Raw genomic sequence first — 22,289 nt, 5'->3', positions numbered from 1 at the left:
AGTAACCTACATAACAATAAGCTTGTAGGGATGAATTCCATTATACTATCTACAAAGGAGATAAAACATTTCTGATTGCGAATATATAACAGTGATCAAAGACGCACTGTAGAGTATCAGGGATACTCCTACACTCGGGCGTACCTACTTCAGTTCACCTATCTGAACATTTTTATAAGGTTGTAAAGCTTTTAAAACTAAGCTTACGCGCTTTTAGGGAAGCCATCATTAATTTTGCGACACTTCTTCCCACTCTTGTGTAGGAATGAATACATCTTTTATTGTGTTTGAAACTTATTTTTATCACGAGGTTTTAAAAGTTTGGTACAATGTATCCATAATTAACTATGGAATGTACACTGAAACATAAAATAGGCACACAATCACATGGGAGATAGCAATCTCCTACTCAAAGCTTTTAATATTAATTGTCCACTAAGAAGAATTACAGCGAGATAACTGACTGGAGTAGCTTTTCTGAGGTGTAGAACACTGGATTTCTTCCCAATTGCTACCAACCTTGGGATTCAATGTGTGTGAAGTCTATCTTCATTGACATAAATCATTTGTGTGACCTCTAACTGCATGTGTTATGACTGCTTCAGTTTATGAGTATGCAGATTCACTGAACAAACCATCTGCTAACTATACAGATACAGGTTGGCTCTGTCAAAAAACCATTGTTAGCGTAACCTAGGCCAATCAACTTATTTAAACGGTTTCTCTCATTAACCATCAAGCCTAGTTCTTTTTACAGTGAATGAGTGAAACATGGTAGGTTGCTCCCAGACCCAACACTCCCTCCCCATGACTCATAATAGAATTTACACTCAGCAACAATCATGTGTAGATAATTTGTATTTGAAAACTATAGGGATTTAATTTTGCAGGTAGGTGGAAACATAAATAAACATTAGCTGTTCACTTTTTATAAGTATATTGTTTCATTTATACAAAATACAGTTCTTTATGACTTATTAGCCAAAAATATAAACCATTGAAGTATTTTGTAAAGAAAAATAATTACTTGCTGGAAATATAATTCAACAACAAACTTCAAAGTAAATGTGTGTTTGTGTGTGTCTTCTCTCTGCACAACACTAGAATCGCTTCTGCAAAAGTTATTTTGTCAACCTTACAAATTTTCTAGGTGCTTTGTTTAGAGCAGTAAGTATTGTGATAGTCTACTTGCACTACCTCAAGACAGTAGCATTCAAGGCAACAGGGACAAAAATAAATAAAATACAATGGCAACTTCAGTTTAAAACAAGTGCAAAGCAGGTTCAGAGTAAGGTTCTTGATTAGCTAGTCACCAGTGTTTATTATATTTTAGTTTGTTATCCATTTTGATTACTAACACATTTATATGTGGAGCAGCATTCAAGGCAGCAGGGATAAAAATAAATAAAATACAATGGCAAGTTCAACTTCAGTTTAAAACAAGTGCAAAGCAGGTTCAAAGCAAGGTTCTTGACTAGCTATTCACCAGTGTTTATTTATATTTTAGTTTGTTATCCATTTTGATATCTAACATTTATATGCGGAGTTTCACTAAAACGTGTGACCAGAAATAAAGTACCAATTTCTAAAACCTATAGGTAATTTGTTTTAAACTATTTTGAAAGATGTAATTAAGGTTTTTATGAGATACGCTATTTGTAAAACAAGAAGTGATGTGGGATGTGTATACATGGATCAATTTCACTAATATCCATACAGTACTACTTTAAATAACTGGTGCTTCTCATCTGTGTAGTTGGTATCTTTTCTACCAATTTTATTGTATATTCTATTCCGTATTTTCCTATGTATTTAAAATCTCTTATGTTTACCCAAAACTTCAGTCTTCAATCATATGTATTACGTAACATTTACAACTTATGTGCATTTTCTTCTTTTTAGTATGGCAGGAAACATTAGGTTCGAAAAAAATATTTTTGTTATCTTCTCCCTTCTGTACCCCACACAATTTATTGAACTTGATGGTGCAGCTTATCCTGGAAGCTTTACTCAAGATGAAAGAGTTGTGAGTATTGGCTTAACTTGCTGATACTGTGTACAAGAAGTCTGAAGTTTTCACATGGAATTAATATATCTGTGATTGAAGTATTTTTAAAAAAAATTAAAAAAATTGCACTATAGGTTCACTGTTCCCAAAATATTTTCCTATCTTTGGAAGAATTAGAAGTTGCCTCTTGTCTTAAATTACCACTGCAGTAACTTAAAGCTACTTGTAATTACAGCCAAATCTGGCACGAGCTTGTGAGTTAATTTTGCCATAGCTCTGATATATAGCACATGCTCCATTGCAACTGTTGCCATAAAACACTGGCCTGTGCCAAAAACAACAGATGTGTTCCTGCTCAGACGCCAATAGTCCTACAGAACTGTCATTAACGACACAGTGTTGCTGTACTTTGCTGAAAAGTCGAATATCATGTATTCGTACACATCAGGTATGTCAATTAGGGAGCTACAATATTCTTTCCTATTACAAATACTGTGGAATAGTAGTGCACTTACCTTTTAGAAGAGGGAGGGGCTGTAGTTCTAAATCTGCCGAATTCCGGTATCTCGATGAGCCCTGCGATTTTTTAGTCTTCTTCTTTAAGGAACGCTTCGCAAACGGATCTATTCTATCCACAAACGTACCCGAAGACATGTTGTCTTATCGTGCACTTCCTATAACCTTTCACAACTTGTCTTGGGGAGCAGATATTTACAGTACGCGACGAGTGAATTGTTCCATGATTTAAATTTGATCGTTTTTCAGTTCAGCTGTGAAAAGTAACTAACTATGATGCAAACAGTTCTTTCCGATAAGATTCTTTACGCACAACACTTTACTTTTCTACGCATGCGTCGTTTTATTATTCCAGGTCAACCCTTATTTGCGCCTGGTGTAACATTCAATGAACAGTACATTAAGAAAAGCTTCATAAGTCGCATGCCAAATTCCATATAAAAGATGAAGTTGAGCTTTATCGTCCGCCGGTTTAATGACAATGCACACTACAAAATTCGACGACAACTTGTAGCCAACTGCATACAAAGATTTTTCAGGTTTTACGAATTTCGATATTGTTTTGAGTGCCTGAAAGAACACATGCACGATTCTGTTGCTATCCTTATGCTTAGACGATCCTCAGTCGCATGCACTGAAAGGTGCACAAACAGCTCTCCACCGCCATCATCTGCTGAATTTCAACTCCCTCCTTCATTTTCATGTTCAACAAAGATTTTGCTTCAACGTAGAGTATATTTCACACATTCCTCGTGACAACAGCACCAAACAGACCAATCCGATTACACTGAAAATATATAAAATATCACTTTTTCACCGAGAGATCATTGACGCTTGAAATAAAACCGAGATAGATACCTTGTTCTGAAAATAGTAATCTCGAAATCTCGTAATTCACGAGAAGGAAACAATCCATGCCCCGAAGTAGGGTTGGGCAGTCGTCTGTGGTTATCGACTGAAAATGCTCGCTATTGTTATTTACTTAATTCCCAAACTTATAAATCTATTCACCAATTTTTTCCTCATTATTTTCATAGCTGTTTCCAAGAAGCATTTTTGCATTTTACAGTTAAAATAATAAATAAAAGTATTACATAATCGTCAGCCGCGGGCCTAAATCGTATGTGTACGGGCTGCAGACTTTTTTTTTAATAGCAAGAAAACGAATTTTCGTAACTTAACAGTTTAGTCTCAGCATTTTCAATTTCTAAACGAAACTGACTGTCGTCCACATTGTGTACTTTGCTTTGTTTATGATCATGCGTTGGTGTTTTACAGAGATGTGAAACATGGAGCGGTTAGTTGTGAAATATGTTGAAAAAACGGAAAATATGGCCTGATAATTGCTGAAATTGAGAAGGAGTTTATTGTAATATTATTCAGTTTGTACACAAGAATGAACATCTTGGGAGTTTCCATTGTTTTATACTTGTCAGTAGGATATATCGTATGCTCTGATGAATTAGGTAAATAAAATATTTAGTTAGGATTTATTTGATTTTTTTTTTACTAGTAAGAAAGGGAATTTTAGTAAAAAATATGAGAACAATGTTTAATTATATCCATACTGAAATGAATTGCTTTTCTTTTAGATGTCAGCATTGCAACTGATCTTATGTATACTATGGCTCGTCAATCGTCCTATATATGACAAGCACCCGTCGTATGATCCATTTCGCACTTCATATTGTATGACGCGTTATTATGTTGTTGTAAGTTGACAGTTGCAAGTCATTTCCCTGTGTTGTCACGTACACCAGAATAGTGTGCATCGTAATGAAGATACTAAGTGAAAGATAACTTAACAAAATTTGGGGGGGGGGGGGGCTGTAATATTCTACCAGATTACTGGAACTAATAATATGATTACTGACACAAGATTAATTATAATTTGATATACAGTTGCGCTCGCCATTTTCAAACGTGGGCTATCATTTCCAAGTGTAACATAGCTAAAAAGTGATTCATATAGAACCACTTCCATAGTTATTTGAAAGGAGGAGTGCATGTACGGAAATGAAAATATAATGTATATTATTACCGACTTAGTAAAACAGAAATCGGTCTAGCTAAAGATAAATGTCCCAATTTCATACTGCAAATTGTATTGTGCACTGTAAGTGCCTAACAGAATTATTTTACTTTCAAATGCTCTGGTATTATTCTCCTTTCAGTTTGCAGTGAAACGACAGTAGTTGCTGGAAACATAAAATTATACAGAATCGATAATAATAATAATGTCCATATTTAATTGACAGTATTCAGTTTTAATTAGTATTCAAAAATAATCACCCCACATATTATAAGTATGTTGTTAATAATGCATTGTAGAGGTAGTTAAAAGCATAGCTTTCAAAGAGATGTAGTAAGTGATTTATTTAATTTTGATGGACAAATAACGGCAACTAAGATACATTTCTGATGAAGTTCATCTGAAATATGGATAACAACTTAGTTAGTAAACTTAGAATACAGTAGCAATTGCAGGTGCCATATATGCCTCTTGGGCTATACAAGATAGTTTTATTCTGCTTACATTTTATTTATTAGAATAGAGTAGAATCTTTATTGCTACATTGATTGAAACAATGGTGATTCTCAATAAGTAATTCTATGCGTACCTAACTATACCTTAAAACAAGATACATTAAAAGGAAGCAGACAGATACTCCCAGAAGCACATTACAACATAAAAAGATAATTACATGTTAGATTTCTTCCTGAATCTTAAAATTTCCAATACTGGTTTTAAAATCTCTTTTTGAGTATTTTTCATGTTTGTTTCTCTAGTTTATAGATATGGACGTACTTCAAAGAGCACATATTTCTATAAAAGGAGTATGTCTATATACATCTAGATATTTAGATACATAGTTCATAAGTAAGGACACATATAAAAGAACATGCACCTCCATACACACAGAACATAATGTAGCAAAACAGGAAAACAAAATAAATGTAATACCTGCTACTTGCACCTGTGGGGTCAGAATGAGTAATGGTGAAGTTTTTTGCTCAAAATAACTAGTAATAGTACTGCAGAATTACAAGCCTACTGTCACAAAAAAGTTACACAAATCAAAACCTCTTACCTGCTTGTAACACTTTGTAGGGATATAAAATGGAAGGATTACATAGGCTTAATCTTGTGAAAAGCAGGTAGCAGACTTCAGTTTATTGCAGAATACTGGGGAAGTGCAATCACTCTACAAAAGAGATTGCTTACAAATCACTTGTACTACCAGTTTTTGGATATTGCTCAAGTGTCAGATCCATACCAGATAGGACTAATGGGGGATGTTGAACGTATACAGAGAAGGGCGGCACAGATGGTCGCATAATTGTTTAATCCTCAGGGCAGTGCCACAGAGATACTGAAGGATTTGAACTGGAAGACTCTTGAAGATAGACAAACTATACCAAGAAAGTCTATTAACAAATTTTCAAGAACCAGCATTAAATGATTACTCTAGGAATATACTACAACCCCTGACATATCTCTTTAATAGGGATTGTGAGGATAAGATTAGAATAATTACTGCATGCACAGAGGCATTCAATCACTCATTCTTCCTGTGCTCCATACATGAATGAACATGAAGAAATCCTAATAACTGGTGTTATGGTACATACCCTCTGCCATGCACCTCACGGTGTTCACAGAGTATAGATGTAGATACAAAAGTAATGCATTAAACACCTGAAATACCTGTCAAAAATAAACAAATTCTGAAAATATTATAAAAAAGGATAGTTACTTCTCAGCATATAGCAGATAGGCCTATGCTGAGTCGGAGATAGGCACAACAAAAAGACTGTTAAACAAAGCTTTCAGCCAAGCAGACCTTGGCAGCCCGAGACTGTGATCATGTGCATGTGAGTTGCATTTGCATGACTATATGTTGCCTAATTCTGCTGAAGGCCTGTTTCGCCAAAAACCGAGCGAGGTGGCGCAGAGGCTAGCTCACCGGACTCGCACTCGGGAGGGCGACAGTTCAATCCCGCGTCCGACCATCCTGATTTAGGTTTTCCGTGGTTTCCCTAAATCACTCTGGACACATGCCAAGATGGTTTCTTTGAAAGGGCACGGCCGACTTCCATCCCCGTCCTTCCCTAATCCGATGAGACCGATGACCTCGCTGTCTGGTCTCTTGCCCCAAAACAACCCAACCCTGTTTCGCTAAAAGCTTTGTTTGACAGTCTTTTTGTCATGCCTATCTGTGACTTGGCATCTCCACTGTATGGTGAGCAGCAAGTACCCTTTCCATAATATTGTTATTGTTCTGTCCTTGATTTTCCATTGTTAAAAAACAAATTCTGTTATTTAGATATTGAACAGTTGACACAGAAACCTAAGTAATGATGAGTTGTAAATCCGTCCATAGTAAAATAGCACTATTTCATGCCATGCAGAAATGATGATATCAGATGTAAATCGTAACATCATTGTCCACATGAGTCAAGGAAATTTTTGTCACCGCAGAAGAAAAATTCTGTGAAGTAAATTTATCAACTTTAATGTAGTAATATTATACGGGCATTGGAGACAGCATCTAGAGTGTATAAATATTATTAGCTCTTCCCTGGGCTGCTACAGAGTATGGTTGGTTGCTGAATGGTTGTTATTGGACTTACAATGAGGTGGAGTAGGTTCCAAAGCTGTTCCATCCATTCATCTTTAGATTTCTCATGATTTTCCTAAATCGATTAATATTTTCAGACCTCCTGGCTACCATTGTGTACATTAACTTTTGCTGTGTCTTAGCTGCAACAGAAGTATTTTCTCCCAATGGAAACTCATGGTACACATTTGTGCAGTGTTCAACATTTTTATCAAGCAACAGTGCTGCCAATTATTGAGTATCACTATGAAAATATCAGCAAGTGAATGTTGCAGTGCGCAGAAGCTCATGACCACAGGAATACGTGTATGTGGTTGTTTCCTCTGTATAGTCGAATATTGTTGTTATTTTGCATGGTCATTATTGAATGATCATTTTACTATTTATTACAATACAGAATATTTTGTAATTAGCTAGTTTAGTTCATAAAATGACACCAAGTGTACAAAATATATTTTGAAAATGGATACACATGTTTGTATAAATATTACACTACCCTATAGCATTACTACATAAATAAAAATGTTCTTTCCTCCAGAAAAAAAAATCTGGTGTGAAAGGGTTAAGTAGGATGCCAGGAGTCTATAAACCAGCTAATTTTGCTCTTCAGTAAATTTTCTGTTCACTGTCTTACCAATTGCATGAGTCACAAGGCTATGATTTTCAGTTCTGAATTAGCATAGAGCTTTCATTCCACTTTTTAGTCAAAGTTCTCCGATCCCTCATCATTTAAGTCATAGTGCTGATCAGGATTTAGGTCATTTCGTGCATATGAGAGTAGTGCGTTGATGTGTGAGGTGGTCAGATCTATCCTTGATCATCCTTAATAGTGTGTAGGGTTCTTTTAACTGCAGAGGACACTGTCCTGAGATTATTTTTAATTGTCTCCCTTGGTGGAGCATTCATTTTAGCCACAGGAATGCTACTCTACTACACTCCAGCACAAGAACTGAGATGTTTAAAATATCTTCATCACATATCTGTAATGTACCTTATAGTTAAGCCAAGATAAAATTATGATTGATCAGTTTATGTTTCAGTCACCAAGTGAGGTAGTTCAATGGTTAGCACACTGGACTTGTTACATTCAACAGTTCGGTAGTTCAAATCTGCCTACGGCCATACAGATTTAGGTTCTCCATGATTTCCCTAAATTGCTCATGTCAAACACTGGGATAGTTCCTTTGAAAGGATACAGCTGACCTCCTTCACCATTCTAGAAATATTCCGAGCTTTTGCTCTATCTCCAAGGAGCTCAATTTTGACGAGACACTAAATCCTGATTTTCTTCCCTTCCTCTCTTCCTTTATGTTTCAGTCCTTGCCATTGGGATTTATACAGTAATGTATTACTGAAAACAAATTTGATCTGTCAAAAGGCCTTATGTACTAACCACTTACCTATTATTCCTTATTGTGATGCCTCATTTTACTAACTTCTTTTGTGATGTAGTTTATGAAAACTTCAGAAAAAGGAGGAAATGCCAAACTCATTTGATTGTAAGAAGAGTTATATAGTTGGTGTGTTCTGTCATCTTAAAGAATCTCTGACCATTTAAACTTTAAATATTAATTGGAACACTTGGCACTACATCCATAAAATTTCCCGTCTTTTTAATTTTAAAACAATATTTCAGAAAGGAAGGCGAGGGGGATCTGTTGAACGGTAGCAATGAGTTAAGATTCTTCACAAATTGTGGCATACAAATTGTGTAAAAATGTGAAAGGGGGGTTATATGAATTTAAATATCTTTCTTCTGTGTGATATTTGTGTTTTAGGACTAGTTGTCAGTACCTCCAGATATGGCTGACCTTGTACCAGAACAAGCATTTAAATAAATCTGGTAATAATTGAACTTTTGAATCCAGTAAGATGTTTTGTGCCAGTGAGTTGGGATCTTTTGATGAAAACTTAATAGGACACTAGAAAAAATTGTATTGTAGTCAGAAATATGATAAATTGCAGTGGAGTCAGTTTAACACTAGACTGCAAAGAAGGTAGACTTTATTCCAGATTTGCCAGTTCTTATCAGGTGTTGTCCGGATTGGATGTGCAAAAGGAGAGACTCCGTCCAGCCCCGAAGGTAGGTACGAAAACTTCCAACTTGGTTTATTATGAGGACATGTGAGGATGCCAGACATTATAGTGACAGCAATATGATCTTGGCAACAAATGTAAATTTATGCATTAAGGATAGGGTAAATTAAAATTGAGCTGATATTTACTGCAAGACGCAGTTGACTTAAAATTGCCAAGGTAAGAACTGAGTTTCTTTGGAAGACTGTCAAGTGACGACTAAGTGCTGCAGCTGTGCCATTCTGCTTGCCAAGTGGACTGGCAGGAGTAGCTCAAAACATAAAAGAGAACAGTGGTGCACAGCGTTATGTATTTTTTCAACATTGCTATGAAGGTAGGATATTTAACCCATTGAGTAAGTCTGAAGTTCAACAAACTGCTTAGTGTGCTGTAACTTCAAGTGTCAAGAAAGAGAACCACTACTATTTACGTTCAACATAGAGCTGTTGATGTGTTTCTGGTTTATATCTCACATTAAAAATATGTACCTGTTAAATATTTAAAACTCACAGAGATATTCCATGCTATTCCAACACTTATGTTAATCTTATAAAATAATAAAAAGTCATTGATTGTAATTTTAGTAGACTGAGTTTGATGAAAAGCTTAGAATCTTAAATATGCCAGTGTAAATACCAGTAATTTTATCCAATGGAAAATGGACACATCTTCTGGCGACTATTCCAGAAAAGTGCTTCTGTAAGTTGTTTCTCAGAACCCTAAAACGTTTATATTTGACGTTCAGGTTGTCAAAGACAAAAATATAATTGCCTAAAAATGAACTTATGTGACTGAAACTGAAGGTTACAGCATAATAGTACTTAATTGTAAAATTGTTCTAAATATTTGTTTGCGATAAATAATCAGTTCTAGTATCGCTGTATAGGTGTGAGACCAATACTGGTGAGAGATGAAGTCACTGCACCTTTCAGGTTACACTTCACATTGAGTACAAAATTTTCAGATGAATAAAACTCCACAGCTAATCATAACTCTCCTTAGAGACCTTGATAAGGCAACTTTGTGTATTCACTTGGACAAAGTGCAGCAGAACCATCCTAAATCTATCTCCTCATACCACTGGCATTTATCAGTAGTGGAAATCTTAGAATATAGTTTTAGAAGGTATATGCATAAATTACGTTTTCTGAGCCACCCTTGATGTTTTGTTTGCTTTGGATCCAGAAGTGCTTCAGCATGAGACAGAGGAACTGAACAGAGGAAATATGACAACAGACTTGAAAATTAATCAGTTAGAGGAAGATAATATACAACTAGTATGCCAATAGGAAAATTTAAGATGAAGTTGTAGAAATAGTTAACAAATTTGTGTACTTAGGACAGATGACAAGAAGTGGATGGACAAGTAAAGAAATACATGTGTGCATAAAGTAGGTTTGAAATAATTTGTGAAAATGAATTCATTAATTACAAATAATGGCTTAAAAGAAAAAAAAGAAAGCAAAGTCCATAGCCGTGGTATACTATGAATAACAACTTGCAGAAGTAAAGCATGGATGTAAAATGTAGAATTATACTCATCACAAAATCAAAGAAACATAGTATCCAATGCCTATAATATCAGTCAGTCACAGTTGGGAGTCAGCCATCTCCTACAACTATGTGGGTGTACCACAGATATGAAATGGAACAATCACATATTCATCATCGTATGCAAAACAAGTGGCAAACTGTGGTTCATTGGCAGAATACACTGAGGCGAAAAGAGTCACGAGATTTTTTTAATTTTTATATATATGGCAGCAGTATTGTGTACACAAGGTATAAAAGGGCAGTTCATTGGAGGAGCTGTCATTTGTGCTCATGTGATTCGTGTGTAAAGGTTTCCAATGTTACAGTGGCTGCACAACAGGAATTAACAAACCTTGAATACGGAATGGTAGTTGCAGCTAGACGCATGGGGAGTTCCATTCTAAAGCAAGAGCGGGTCAAGAATACCAACTTTCAGCCATTATTTCTCACCACAGACAATGCAGTGGCTGAAGGCCTCCACTTAACAACTGAGAGCAGCAGCCTTTGTGTAGAGCTGTTGGTGCTACCAGACAAGCAACATAGCGTGAAATAATTGCAGAAATCAACGTGGAATGTACGGCAAACATATCCATTAGGGCAGTATAGAGAAATTTGGCAATAATGGGCTAAGGCAGCAGAGGACCGATGCAAGTGCCTTTGCTAACAGCACAACATTGCCAGTAGTGCCTCTCCTGGGCTCATGACCATATCGGTCAGACCCTAGACTACTGGAAAAGTATGGCTTGGTCAGATAGTACTGATTTCAGTTTGTAAGAGCTGATGGCAGGATTCAAGTCTGGCACATACCCCATAATGGAGAAGTCTGGAAGGGACCTTTGTCCAGCAATGGGTGATGATAAATGGCTGCTGCTGCTGTACATGATTGACATATTCGTTTCTTGAGAGCAAGGTAATTAACACACATGGAGGTATGTTTTGATTTGCCTTAAAGGAGACATGGAAAAAAAATTACTGTTGTTCATGATATATATTAATGTATGAACAGGTAAAAAATTGTAATGTTGGACTTTTTTTGTGATGACATGATTATTTTTTGTTGACAGGAAAATCTTGATGATAATATTTAAAAATTTCACAAATTTGTTTCATGGATGTAATTTATAAAAATGTGCTCTTTTGCACTCTACTAAAAATAAGAAATTAGTAGTCTTTGCTCACAGGATTATTGAACCACAGTTCGAAACAATTTTGGCACTCATAGGTGTAAGTACACACATGGTTGTTTAGTTTAATTATTTAGATTTCCATGGCTCATATTCGCAATTTCCTGCTATGGCATGAAACTATTTGCTTTTACAATTATAGCACACTTTCTCTGTGAAAATATAGCAATATATTGATATTTGTATATGTTGTTATTGTTGTCTTCAGTCCTGAGACTGGTTTGATGCAGCTCTCCATGCTCCTCTATCCTGTGCAAGCTGCTTCATCTCCCAGTACCTACTGCAACCTACATCCTTCTGAATCTGCTTAGTGTACTCATCTCTCGGTCTCCCTCTACGATTTTTACCCTCCACGCTGCTCTCCAATGCTAAATTTGTGATCCCTTGATGCCTCAAAACATGTCCTACAAACCGATCCCTTCTTCTAGTCAAGTTGTGCCACAAACTTCTATTCTCCCCAATCCTATTCAGTACCTCCTCATTAGTTACGTGATCTATCCACCTTATCTTCAGTATTCTTCTGTAGCACCACATTTCGAAAGCTTCTATTCTCTTCTTGTCCAAACTAGTTATCGTCCATGTTTCACTTCCATACATGGCTACACTCCAAACAAATACTTTCAGAAACAACTTCCTGATACATAAATCTATATTCGATGTTAACAAATTTCTCTTCTTCAGAAACGCTTTCCTTGCCATTGCCAGTCTACATTTTATATCCTCTCTACTTTGACCATCATCAGTTATTTTACTTCCTAAATAGCAAAACTCCTTTACTACTTTAAGTGTCTCATTTCCTAATCTAATTCCCTCAGCATCACCCAATTTAATTTGACTACATTCCATTATCCTCGTTTTGCTTTTGTTGATGTTCATCTTATATCCTCCTTTCAAGACACTATCCATTCCGTTCAACTGCTCTTCCAAGTCCTTTGCCGTCTCTGACAGAATTACAATGTCATCGGCGAACCTCAAAGTTTTTACTTCATCTCCATGAATTTTAATACCTACTCCAAATTTTTCTTTTGTTTCCTTTACTGCTTGCTCAATATACAGATTGAATAACATCGGGGAGAGGCTACAACCCTGTCTCACTCCTTTCCCAACCACTGCTTCACTTTCATGCCCATCGACTCTTATAACTGCCATCTGGTTTCTGTACAAATTGTAAATAGCCTTTCGCTCCCTGTATTTTACCCTGCCACCTTTAGAATTTGAAAAAGAGTATTCCAGTCAACATTGTCAAAAGCTTTCTCTGAGTCTACAAATGCTAGAAACGTAGGTTTGCCTTTTCTTAATCTTTCTTCTAAGATAAGTCGTAAGGTCAGTATTGTCTCACATGTTCCAACATTTCGGCGGAATCCAAACTGATCCTCCCTGAGGTCCGCATCTACCAGTTTTTCCATTCATCTGTAAAGAATTCGCGTTAAAATTTTGCAGCTGTGACTTATTAAACTGATAGTTCGGTAATTTTCACATCTGTCAGCACCTGCTTTCTTTGGGATTGGAATTATTATATTCTTCTTGAAGTCTGAGGGTATTTCGCCTGTCTCATACATCTTGCTCACTAGATGGTAGAGTTTTGTTAGGTGTGGCTCTCCCAAGGCTGTCAGTAGTTCTAATGGAATGTTGTCTACTCCGGGGGCCTTGTTTCGACTCAGGTCTTTCAGTGCTCTGTCAAACTCTTCACGCAGTATCGTATCTCCAATTTCTTCTTCATCCACATCCTCTTCCATTTCCATAATATTGTCCTCAAGTACATCACCCTTGTATAAACATTCTATATACTCCTTCCACCTTTCTGCCTTCCCCTCTTTGCTTAGAACTGGGTTGCCATCTGAGCTCTTCTCTCCAAAGGTCTCTTTAATTTTCCTGTAGGCAGTATCTATCTCACCCCTAGTGAGATAAGCTTCTACATCCTTACATTTGTCCTCTAGCCATCACTGTTTAGCCATTTTGCACTTCGTGTCGATCTCATTTTTGAGACGTTTGTATTCCTTTTTGCCTGCTTCATTTACTGCATTTTTATATTTTCTCCTTTCATCAATTAAATTCAATATTTCTTTTGTTACCCAAGGATTTCTAGCAGCCCTCGTTTTTTACCTACTTTGTCCTCTGCTGCCTTCACTACTTCATCCCTCAGAGCTACCCATTCTTCTTCTACTGTATTTCTTTCCCCTATTCCTGTCAATTGTTCCCTTATGCTCTCCTTGAAACTCTGTACAACCTCTGGTTCTTTCAGTTTATCCAGGTCCCATCTCCTTAATTTCCCACATTTTTGCAGTTTCTTCAGTTTTAATCTACAGGTCATAACCAATAGATTGTGGTCAGAGTCCACATCTGCCCCTGGAAATGTCCTACAATTTAAAACCTGGTTCCTAAATCTCTGTCTTACCTTTATATAATCTATCTGATACCTTTTAGTATCTCCAGGGTTCTTCCACTTATACAACCTTCTTTCATGATTCTTAAACCAAGTGTTAGCTATGATTAAGTTATGCTCTGTGCAAAATTCTACTAGGCGGCTTCCTCTTTCATTTCTTAGCCCCAATCCATATTCACCAACTATGTTTCCTTCTCTCCCTTTTCCTACACTCGAATTCCAGTCACCCATGACTATTAAATTTTCGTCTCCCTTCACTATCTGAATAATTTCTTTTATTTCATCATACATTTCTTCTATTTCTTCGTCATCTGCAGAGCTAGTTGGCATATAAACTTGTACTACTGTAGTAGGTGTGGGCTTCGTATCTATCTTGGCCACAATTATGCGTTCACTATGCTGTTTGTAGTAGCTTACCCGCATTCCTATTTAATATTCATTATTAAACCTACTCCTGCATTACCCCTATTTGATTTTGTGTTTATAACCCTGTAGTCACCTGACCAGAAGTCTTGTTCCTCCTGCCACCGGACTTCACTAATTCCCACTATATCTAGCTTTAACCTATCCATTTCCCTTTTTAAATTTTCTGACCTACCTGCCCGATTAAGGGATCTGAGATTCCACGCTCTGATCCGCAGAATGCCAGTTTTCTTTCTCCTGATAACGACATCCTCCTGAGTAGTCCCCGCCCGGAGATCCGAATGGGGGACTATTTTACCTCCGGAATATTTTATCCAAGAAGACGCCATCATCATTTAATCATACAGTAAAGCTGCATGCCCTCGGGAAAAATTACGGCCGTAGTTTCCCCTTGCTTTCAGCCGTGCGCAGTACCGGCACAGCAAAGCTGTTTTGGTTATTGTTACAAGGCCAGATCAGTCAATCATCCAGACTGTTGCCCTTGCAACTACTGAAAAGGCTGCTGCCCCTCTTCAGGAACCACATGTTTGTCTGGCCTCTCAACAGATACCCCTCCGTTGTGCTTGCACCTACGGTACGGCCATCTATATCGCTGAGGCACGCAAGCCTCCGCACCAACGGCAAGGTCCATGGTTCATGGGGGGGGGGGGGGGGGGGGGCATTTGTATATAGCAAGAGGAAAAGCAACCCAATATCGCCCCTAAAGAGCAAAAATGCATTTTTACTATTCTTAGTGTATTGGATAAATCAATCGAAATTATAATGTAGACTCAAATATTGACAAAGGATGCAAAACACTTCCATATATTTGCAGGACTTTGGAAGAAAGAATTGCAGTCCGTCTCCTTAAAATATTCTTGTGTGGCCTACAGTTTATTACTGCCGAAGTGTGTGCGACTGCTAAAAGACTGTTTATTTCATGAAAATTTGTTTTAAGCGTTGAAGGCACTGGAGAATAGTAATGTATTCTTAAGCATGACTAAAACACAAAATTTATGTGCATAAAAAAAAAAATCAGCATTCACCTCTTCCACAGACTACTTGTTTGTGAAATAGGAAGAATTCATAATGACTAAAATTGCAATAAGATGAAACGATGTCACAGACCAGGACTCAAATCCAGATCCTCACCATAGTATACTATCAACACCAGTGCTCGCAAAAGACAGGAATCTAGGTTTGTGTATAAGTGTGGCTCACAGTTTTGACTGGTTATCCATTACATTTCAGCATAACTACACAGTTGTACCACCAACAGTCTGCTTTATATCCTCCTGCAGTCCTCTCCTTCCACTATATTTTCAGCTGTTGTTGTTGTTTTGTTTTAAACAATGATTCATATGGCAAATTTCTTACCTGAGAGGTAAAAGGGCATAAGTCCAGTTTCCGTAGTTTCATCTTATGACAACATTTGTAATACTCACACACTGCATTCCTTGTAGGAGGAGGATGGCAGTTCTGTACAGCCCATTACTGGTTTAGGCAGAGCCAAAGAGACATATGGTCTTTTAAGCATACCTAAATTAGCCATGAGCTGGAGCAGGACTACAATTATTCTTGCACAAATGAAGAAGTTTGTTTGTGGGACAGTTATTCCATATGTCAAAATTGGACTTACATCCCTTTATGTCTCAGATACAGATATGTGCTCACCAGTCTATTTCTTCAGTTAATTAGGTCTTTACTGGGTACTTATTGTGGCTGTCTCATTACAGGACCATAAAATGCAGGCTTTCATGGCCAGTATTTGAATCCTTGGTGATTTTAGTTATATAGGTATTAGACTTCCTTCGTGGCAACTAGGAAATTTCACCAATCTCTCACCTTACTTGTTTACTGGTGGGTGCCTTCCTTTATGTACAGACTTTTTGGTTATCTGATTGCTACCAGTATCACATATCTGAGATGTCATTTGACAATTTGAAGAGATTGGTACAGAGGAGGTGGCTATATGGTACGCTGCTACCTGTGCTACCCTGGTGGCTGTCTGGAAGGCAACTCTAGTAGTTTATTGGTAGAAGTAGTGTATCAGCTGGCTGTTACCTGTGCCACTCTGGTATGTGACTCGTAGGCAGTCTATTATTGGTGACTGGAAGGCATAAAGTTTTTTTTAAGGATCTCTATCACTCCCCCTTCATAGGTCTTCTGGTTTACGAGTAGTGGATGGTATTTCAGAGAAGAGGTCAGATGGGTGAGGTTTATGATCATTATATGATCAGTAAATATAATCTTCACTTCCATAGCACTAGGCAAAAGACAATCTCAATAAAGACTTTCTATTCAACGCCAAAATTAGGATGGTAATTTTTCAATAATTTTTTGTGAGATATAGTGCAAAAAGAATATAGACAGAGATGGCGTGAAAATGTGAAATTAAATTCTCAGTTTGGCCTGCTGTGGGAAACAAATTGCAAACTTCCACAAATAAAAATAATAGTATTTCAGAGTTACTATAAAAGCTGTGGCTTATAGTGAATATTTTATGACTATTACAAGAAATATCAAATTTGTGTTATTCTGAGATATGAAGACAAAATTGACTAAAATTCATGCCAGGAAAAAGCCTTTCTGTACAAAGCAAGAATTTGTTAGAAATGTATAATTAGGAAGCAACATAACGAGCAAATATATTTCACCCTAAATGATGGTCAATATGGTATGTCAGAGACATAGTCTAGACCTTTTTTACTGTATTCTCACACTATACCACCGATCTAAAGCAGTTGCATTAGATAGATAATATTCTAGTTTGCAAAGGACACAAGTAGACTTTTACAAAAAAAAAGTTTATGGAGTTAATGTCAAAATACTGTTAATAGCATACTTATTAGCTTCTAGGTAATTGATTATAAAAGAGAAAATACTATGTTTGATTATGATACTGGAAAAGTCCTGGGTTGAACAGAAGTACAAGAAAAGTAAAGATAATCACTCTCCATATAGCTGAGCAGTTGGCAGGCACATAAACAAGACTGAAAATGTTGCTGAGCTTTCGGACAAAGTCCATAAAAAGAGCTAACAAAAAACTCATGCACTACTATATTTTGCTGGAACTTCCTAAATTGTTCCAGAAGAAAGGGATGAAAATTATGGAAAGTCTAAATTGAGTAGCCATGAGTATTATTTTCCTTTTTCTAAATCTCTCTAACTTATATTTAGGAAACATACACATGAATGAAAAATACTATGAGTTTTTAGTATGCTCTTTGGTACAAAAATGTCTTGTACTGTAATATGTAGAAGGTAGTACATAGTAATTATTAACAAAATTGTAAATTATCAGAATGTAGGTAATTTGAAAATTAATTTGGGATGTGAATATAAAATGACTCATTCCATATCAGCTATTTATTATGCAAATTAAATGATCCTTGGTATGTGAAACTGACTAACTAGCAAAACATTATTAAAATATTGTGTGCAACCTCTATAACAAAATTACTATTCCAGAAATTCTCTAGCACCATGGTATCAAATTGTGTGATGACTTACAAAGCAACAATTGTTAAGACATTAGAGTCTGGAGGAATATTGTTAAAACCAGATACTGCTACCCAGAATTAAGTTTTCCATTTTTTCTCAACTTTAACTAATGCAGTTCCCTTTACAATTCTTTTATTTATTTATTTTGGGTTACATTTTTTTTATCTGGAACTGTTGAAATGATGTATTTTGCAAATGTCAAAAATAATAGGCTTACAATAATTACATCTACAAAATAAGTTACATTCAACAGTTGTTGCATCTTATACCTGTTGTTTATTTGTTCATTACTTTACAGCTGATATCATACTGTTCATACCACTGGCAGTATCTTAACATACATTGAATGAATGTAAACAGATATTAATTTTGGTTTAAAATTGTTTGGATTACATATTCTTAGAGAATTTGACAAGCTGTTACACCAAATCAAACAATTGATGTATGGGGTTTGATCTGTTATTTTTAATTTTGTGCTTTGCCAGAGGTAGCTATATTTTGTCCTTCTGTTGTGATTATGTATATCACAGCGCTTTTTGGGAAGTATGTGGGTGATTGCTTTTCCCGCCATCATCCAGTCCTAGCCTGTAATATTTCTTTAATGACCCTGTTGTCAACAGGAAGGCAAGATGTTTATTGTAGCAAACTAAGGAAAGAGTTATGAATGATTGTTTAAAAACTTTTCTGAGCCAGGCAATTGTACTAAATGCTGAGACAATATAAAATAGCTCTGGTGAAGATGGAGATTTCCATTTCAAAGTTACTGAGGTTTTTGTGTGCCTATGGTCTCCTGAATTGCTTCTTTCCAGTTAATTTTCATGTTGACTTGCAGTGTGGTGGATTGATTATTGTATACATTTGACCATCATCTTGTATATTGCAGTGATTTATATTGATACAAATTGGTAATCAGTCAGTATTTGTGCATATATTAGATGTCTGACTAAGGTGCAGTTGTAGGTTGTAAGCTCTAATGAAGAATAGAGTGCACCATACTGTGACATAGAGCTATGCATAGTGGAAGTGATCTATATGACATAAATTTAGAAGACTTTTCCTGTGTGTCGTTATGTACTGATTAGTTACTTCTGTAGAACATACAGTAGTTGGTGCATGGGTATGCCTGTTTTTAGAAAAAAACAAAATTTACTTTGCATTGTAAAATACACTTCTTTTTCTCCTTAGCTCATGATCTAAAACCATGTCCTGGAGTTTACTGTGGTCGTGAAGAGTTGCCAGATGGGACTTGGAGCAACTGCAGTGCATGCCCACGGGGCTACAGAAGAAATAATTCATCCCCTTTTTCTGCATGTTCTCAATGCAATGAGAGCCCAGTTTTCTATGACTGGTTGTATCTTGGCTTTATGGCTTTAATTGCACTAGTTCTGCACTGGTTTTGTATAGATACAGTGTCAATGAAAAGGAGGTACGGCATCATTTGTTTTTGGCATATTTCTGTTAACTAAATTAGTAAATAAATACCTTTTATTTGTATAAAAACAAGAACTATGAAATTTTTACAAAACTTCTTTTTTCTTCTCAATCAAATTTTGTGATAAATATGTGTTTTCCATTTGTAAACGTGAAATTAATCTTACAAGCAGTGGTGGAAGAACACAGTACAATAATAAGTCTCCTTTGTGTGTACTTACTAATCAGGGGCCTCAAGGCAATATGTTGGAAGATTTTTTGTATAATTAATGAAAAACATTGTAGCACATTTTTACCATGATACATATGGGTAATAAGGGATTTTCTTGTTTTCCTCAAGAATTCTAGGCTAATCCTGAAATGATTCCCAAGAATAGCCCTTGGTGGACCCCTTCCTCTTTCCGTGTCAGTTATTAATATTTATTGAATTCAGTAAAAGTGTTCTGTATGTTTATAATTAACATTATTCTTATCCGCATTTCTGGTTTTTCCACAGTCTGGTAATATTATGGTATATTCTCTGACTAATCCATGATAAAATGTCTTTCATGCTTACTTTAACACTATTATTGTAATTCTGTTGTGAAAAGGACAGATTCATACTGTTGTTGTTGCGGTCTTCAGTCCTGAGACTGGTTTGATGCAGCTCTCCATGCTACTCTATTATGTGCAGGCTTCTTCATCTCCCAGTACCTTCTGCAACCTCCATCCTTCTGAATCTGCTTAGTGTATTCATCTCTTGGTCTCCCTCTACGATTTTTACTCTCCACACTGCCCTCCAATACCAAATTGGTGATCCCTTGATGCCTCAGAACATGTCCTACCAACCGATCCCTTCTTCTGGTCAAGTTGTGCCACAAACATCTCTTCTCCCCTATCCTATTCAATACTTCCTCATTAGTTATGTGATCTACCCATCTGATCTTCAACATTCTTCTGTAGCACCACATTTCGAAAGCTTCTATTCTCTTCTTGTCCAAACAATTTATCGTCCATGTTTCACTTCCATAAATGGCTACACTCCAAACAAATACTTTCAGAAACGACTTCCTGACACTTAAATCTATACTCGATGTTAACAAATTTCTCTTCTTCAGAAACGCTTTCCTTGTCTTTGCCAGTCTACATTTTACATCCTCTCTACTTTGACCATCATCAGTTATTTTGCACCCCAAATAGCAAAACTCCTTTACTACTTTAAGTGTCTCATTTCCTAATCTAATTCCCTCAGCATCACCCGACTTAATTCGACTACATTCCATTATCCTCGTTTTGCTTTTGTTGATGTTCATCTTATATCCTCCTTTCAAGACACTGTCCATTCCGTTCAACTGATCTTCCAAGTCCTTTGCTGTCTCTGACAGAATTACAATGTCATCGGCAAACCTCAACGTTTGCATTTCTTCTTCGTGGATTTTAATACCTACTCCGAATTTTTCTTTTGTTTCCTTTACTGCTTGCTCAATATACAGATTTAATAACATCGGGGAGGGGCTACAACCCTGTCTTACTCCCTTCCCGACCAAGCTTCCCTTTCATGTCCCTTGACTCTTATAACTGCCATCTGGTTTCTGTACAAATTGTAAATAGCCTTTCGCTCCCTGTATTTTACCCCTGCCACCTTTAGAATTTGAAAAAGAGTATTCCAGTCAACATTGTCAAAAGCTTTATCTAAGTCTACAAATGCTAGAAACGCAGGTTTGCCTTTCCTTAATCTTTCTTCTAAGATAAGTCGTAGGGTCAGTATTGCCTCATGTGTTCCAGTGTTTCTACGGAATCCAAGCTGATCTTCCCCGTGGTCAGCTTCTATTAGTGTTTCCATTCGTCTGTAAAGAATTCGTGTTAGTATTTTGCAGCTGTGGCTTATTAAACTGACTGTTCGGTAATTTTCACATCTGTCAACACCTGCTTTCTTTGGGATTGGAATTATTATATTCTTCTTGAAGTCTGAGGGTATTTCGCCTGTCTCATACATCTTGCTCACCAGATGGTAGAGTTTTGTCAGGACTGGCTCTCCCAAGGCCGTCAGTAGTTCCAATGGAATATTTTCTACTCCGGGGGCCTTGTTTCGACTCAGGTCTTTCAGTGCTCTGTCAAACTCTTCACGCAATATCATATCTTCGATTTCATCTTCATCTACATCCCTCTTCCATTTCCATACTATTGTCCTCAAGTGCATCGTCCTTGTATAGACCCTCTATATACTCCTTCCACCTTTCTGCTTTCCCTTCTGTGCTTAGAACTGGGTTTCCATCTGAGCTCTTGATATTCCTACAAGTGGTTCTCTTTTCTCCAAAGGTCTCTTTAATTTTCCTGTAGGCAGTATCTATCTTACCCCTAGTGAGATAAGCCTCTACATCCTTACATTTGTCATCTAGCCATCCCTTCTTAGCCATTTTGCACTTCCTGTCAATCTCATTTTTGAGACGTTTGTATTCCTTTTTGCCTGCTTTATTTACTGCATTTTTATATTTTCTCCTTTCATCAATTAAATTCAATATTTCTTCTGTTACCCAAAGATTTCTACTAGCCCTGATCTTTTTACCTATTTGATCCTCTGGTGCCTTCACTACTTCATCCCTCAAAGCTACCCATCCTTCTTCTACTGTATTTCTTTCACCCATTCCTGT

At 36.6% G+C, this 22,289-nt stretch overlaps 2 protein-coding genes across 4 annotated transcripts in view; one reads left to right on the top strand and one right to left on the bottom strand.

Moving 5' to 3' along the window:
- LOC126348329 (serine/threonine-protein phosphatase 2A 56 kDa regulatory subunit epsilon isoform) overlaps positions 1-3,672 on the bottom strand; it is a 267,854-nt gene extending 264,182 nt beyond the window's left edge. The window contains exon 1 of one of the 2 annotated variants that reach the window (XM_050002346.1): positions 2,524-3,672. In XM_050002346.1, coding sequence (XP_049858303.1) covers positions 2,524-2,662 — 139 coding nt within the window. In that variant the 5' untranslated portion in view covers positions 2,663-3,672. The remainder of the gene's footprint in view (positions 1-2,523) is intronic. The other variant, XM_050002345.1, reaches the window with a different exon arrangement.
- LOC126348392 (JNK1/MAPK8-associated membrane protein-like) overlaps positions 2,423-22,289 on the top strand; it is a 100,790-nt gene continuing 80,923 nt past the window's right edge. Inside the window, exons 1-2 of one of the 2 annotated variants that reach the window (XM_050002351.1) lie at positions 2,423-2,456; positions 19,414-19,654. In XM_050002351.1, coding sequence (XP_049858308.1) covers positions 2,438-2,456; positions 19,414-19,654 — 260 coding nt within the window. In that variant the 5' untranslated portion in view covers positions 2,423-2,437. Of the gene's footprint in view, positions 2,457-3,821; positions 3,991-19,413; positions 19,655-22,289 lie in introns of those variants that run through there. The other variant, XM_050002350.1, reaches the window with a different exon arrangement.

Source organism: Schistocerca gregaria, chromosome 1 (genome assembly GCF_023897955.1).
Source record: "Schistocerca gregaria isolate iqSchGreg1 chromosome 1, iqSchGreg1.2, whole genome shotgun sequence".
In the NCBI taxonomy this organism is placed as follows: domain Eukaryota; kingdom Metazoa; phylum Arthropoda; class Insecta; order Orthoptera; family Acrididae; genus Schistocerca; species Schistocerca gregaria.
The sequence above is the reverse complement of the archived record's forward strand: the minus strand, read 5'-3'. Positions and strand labels throughout refer to the sequence as shown.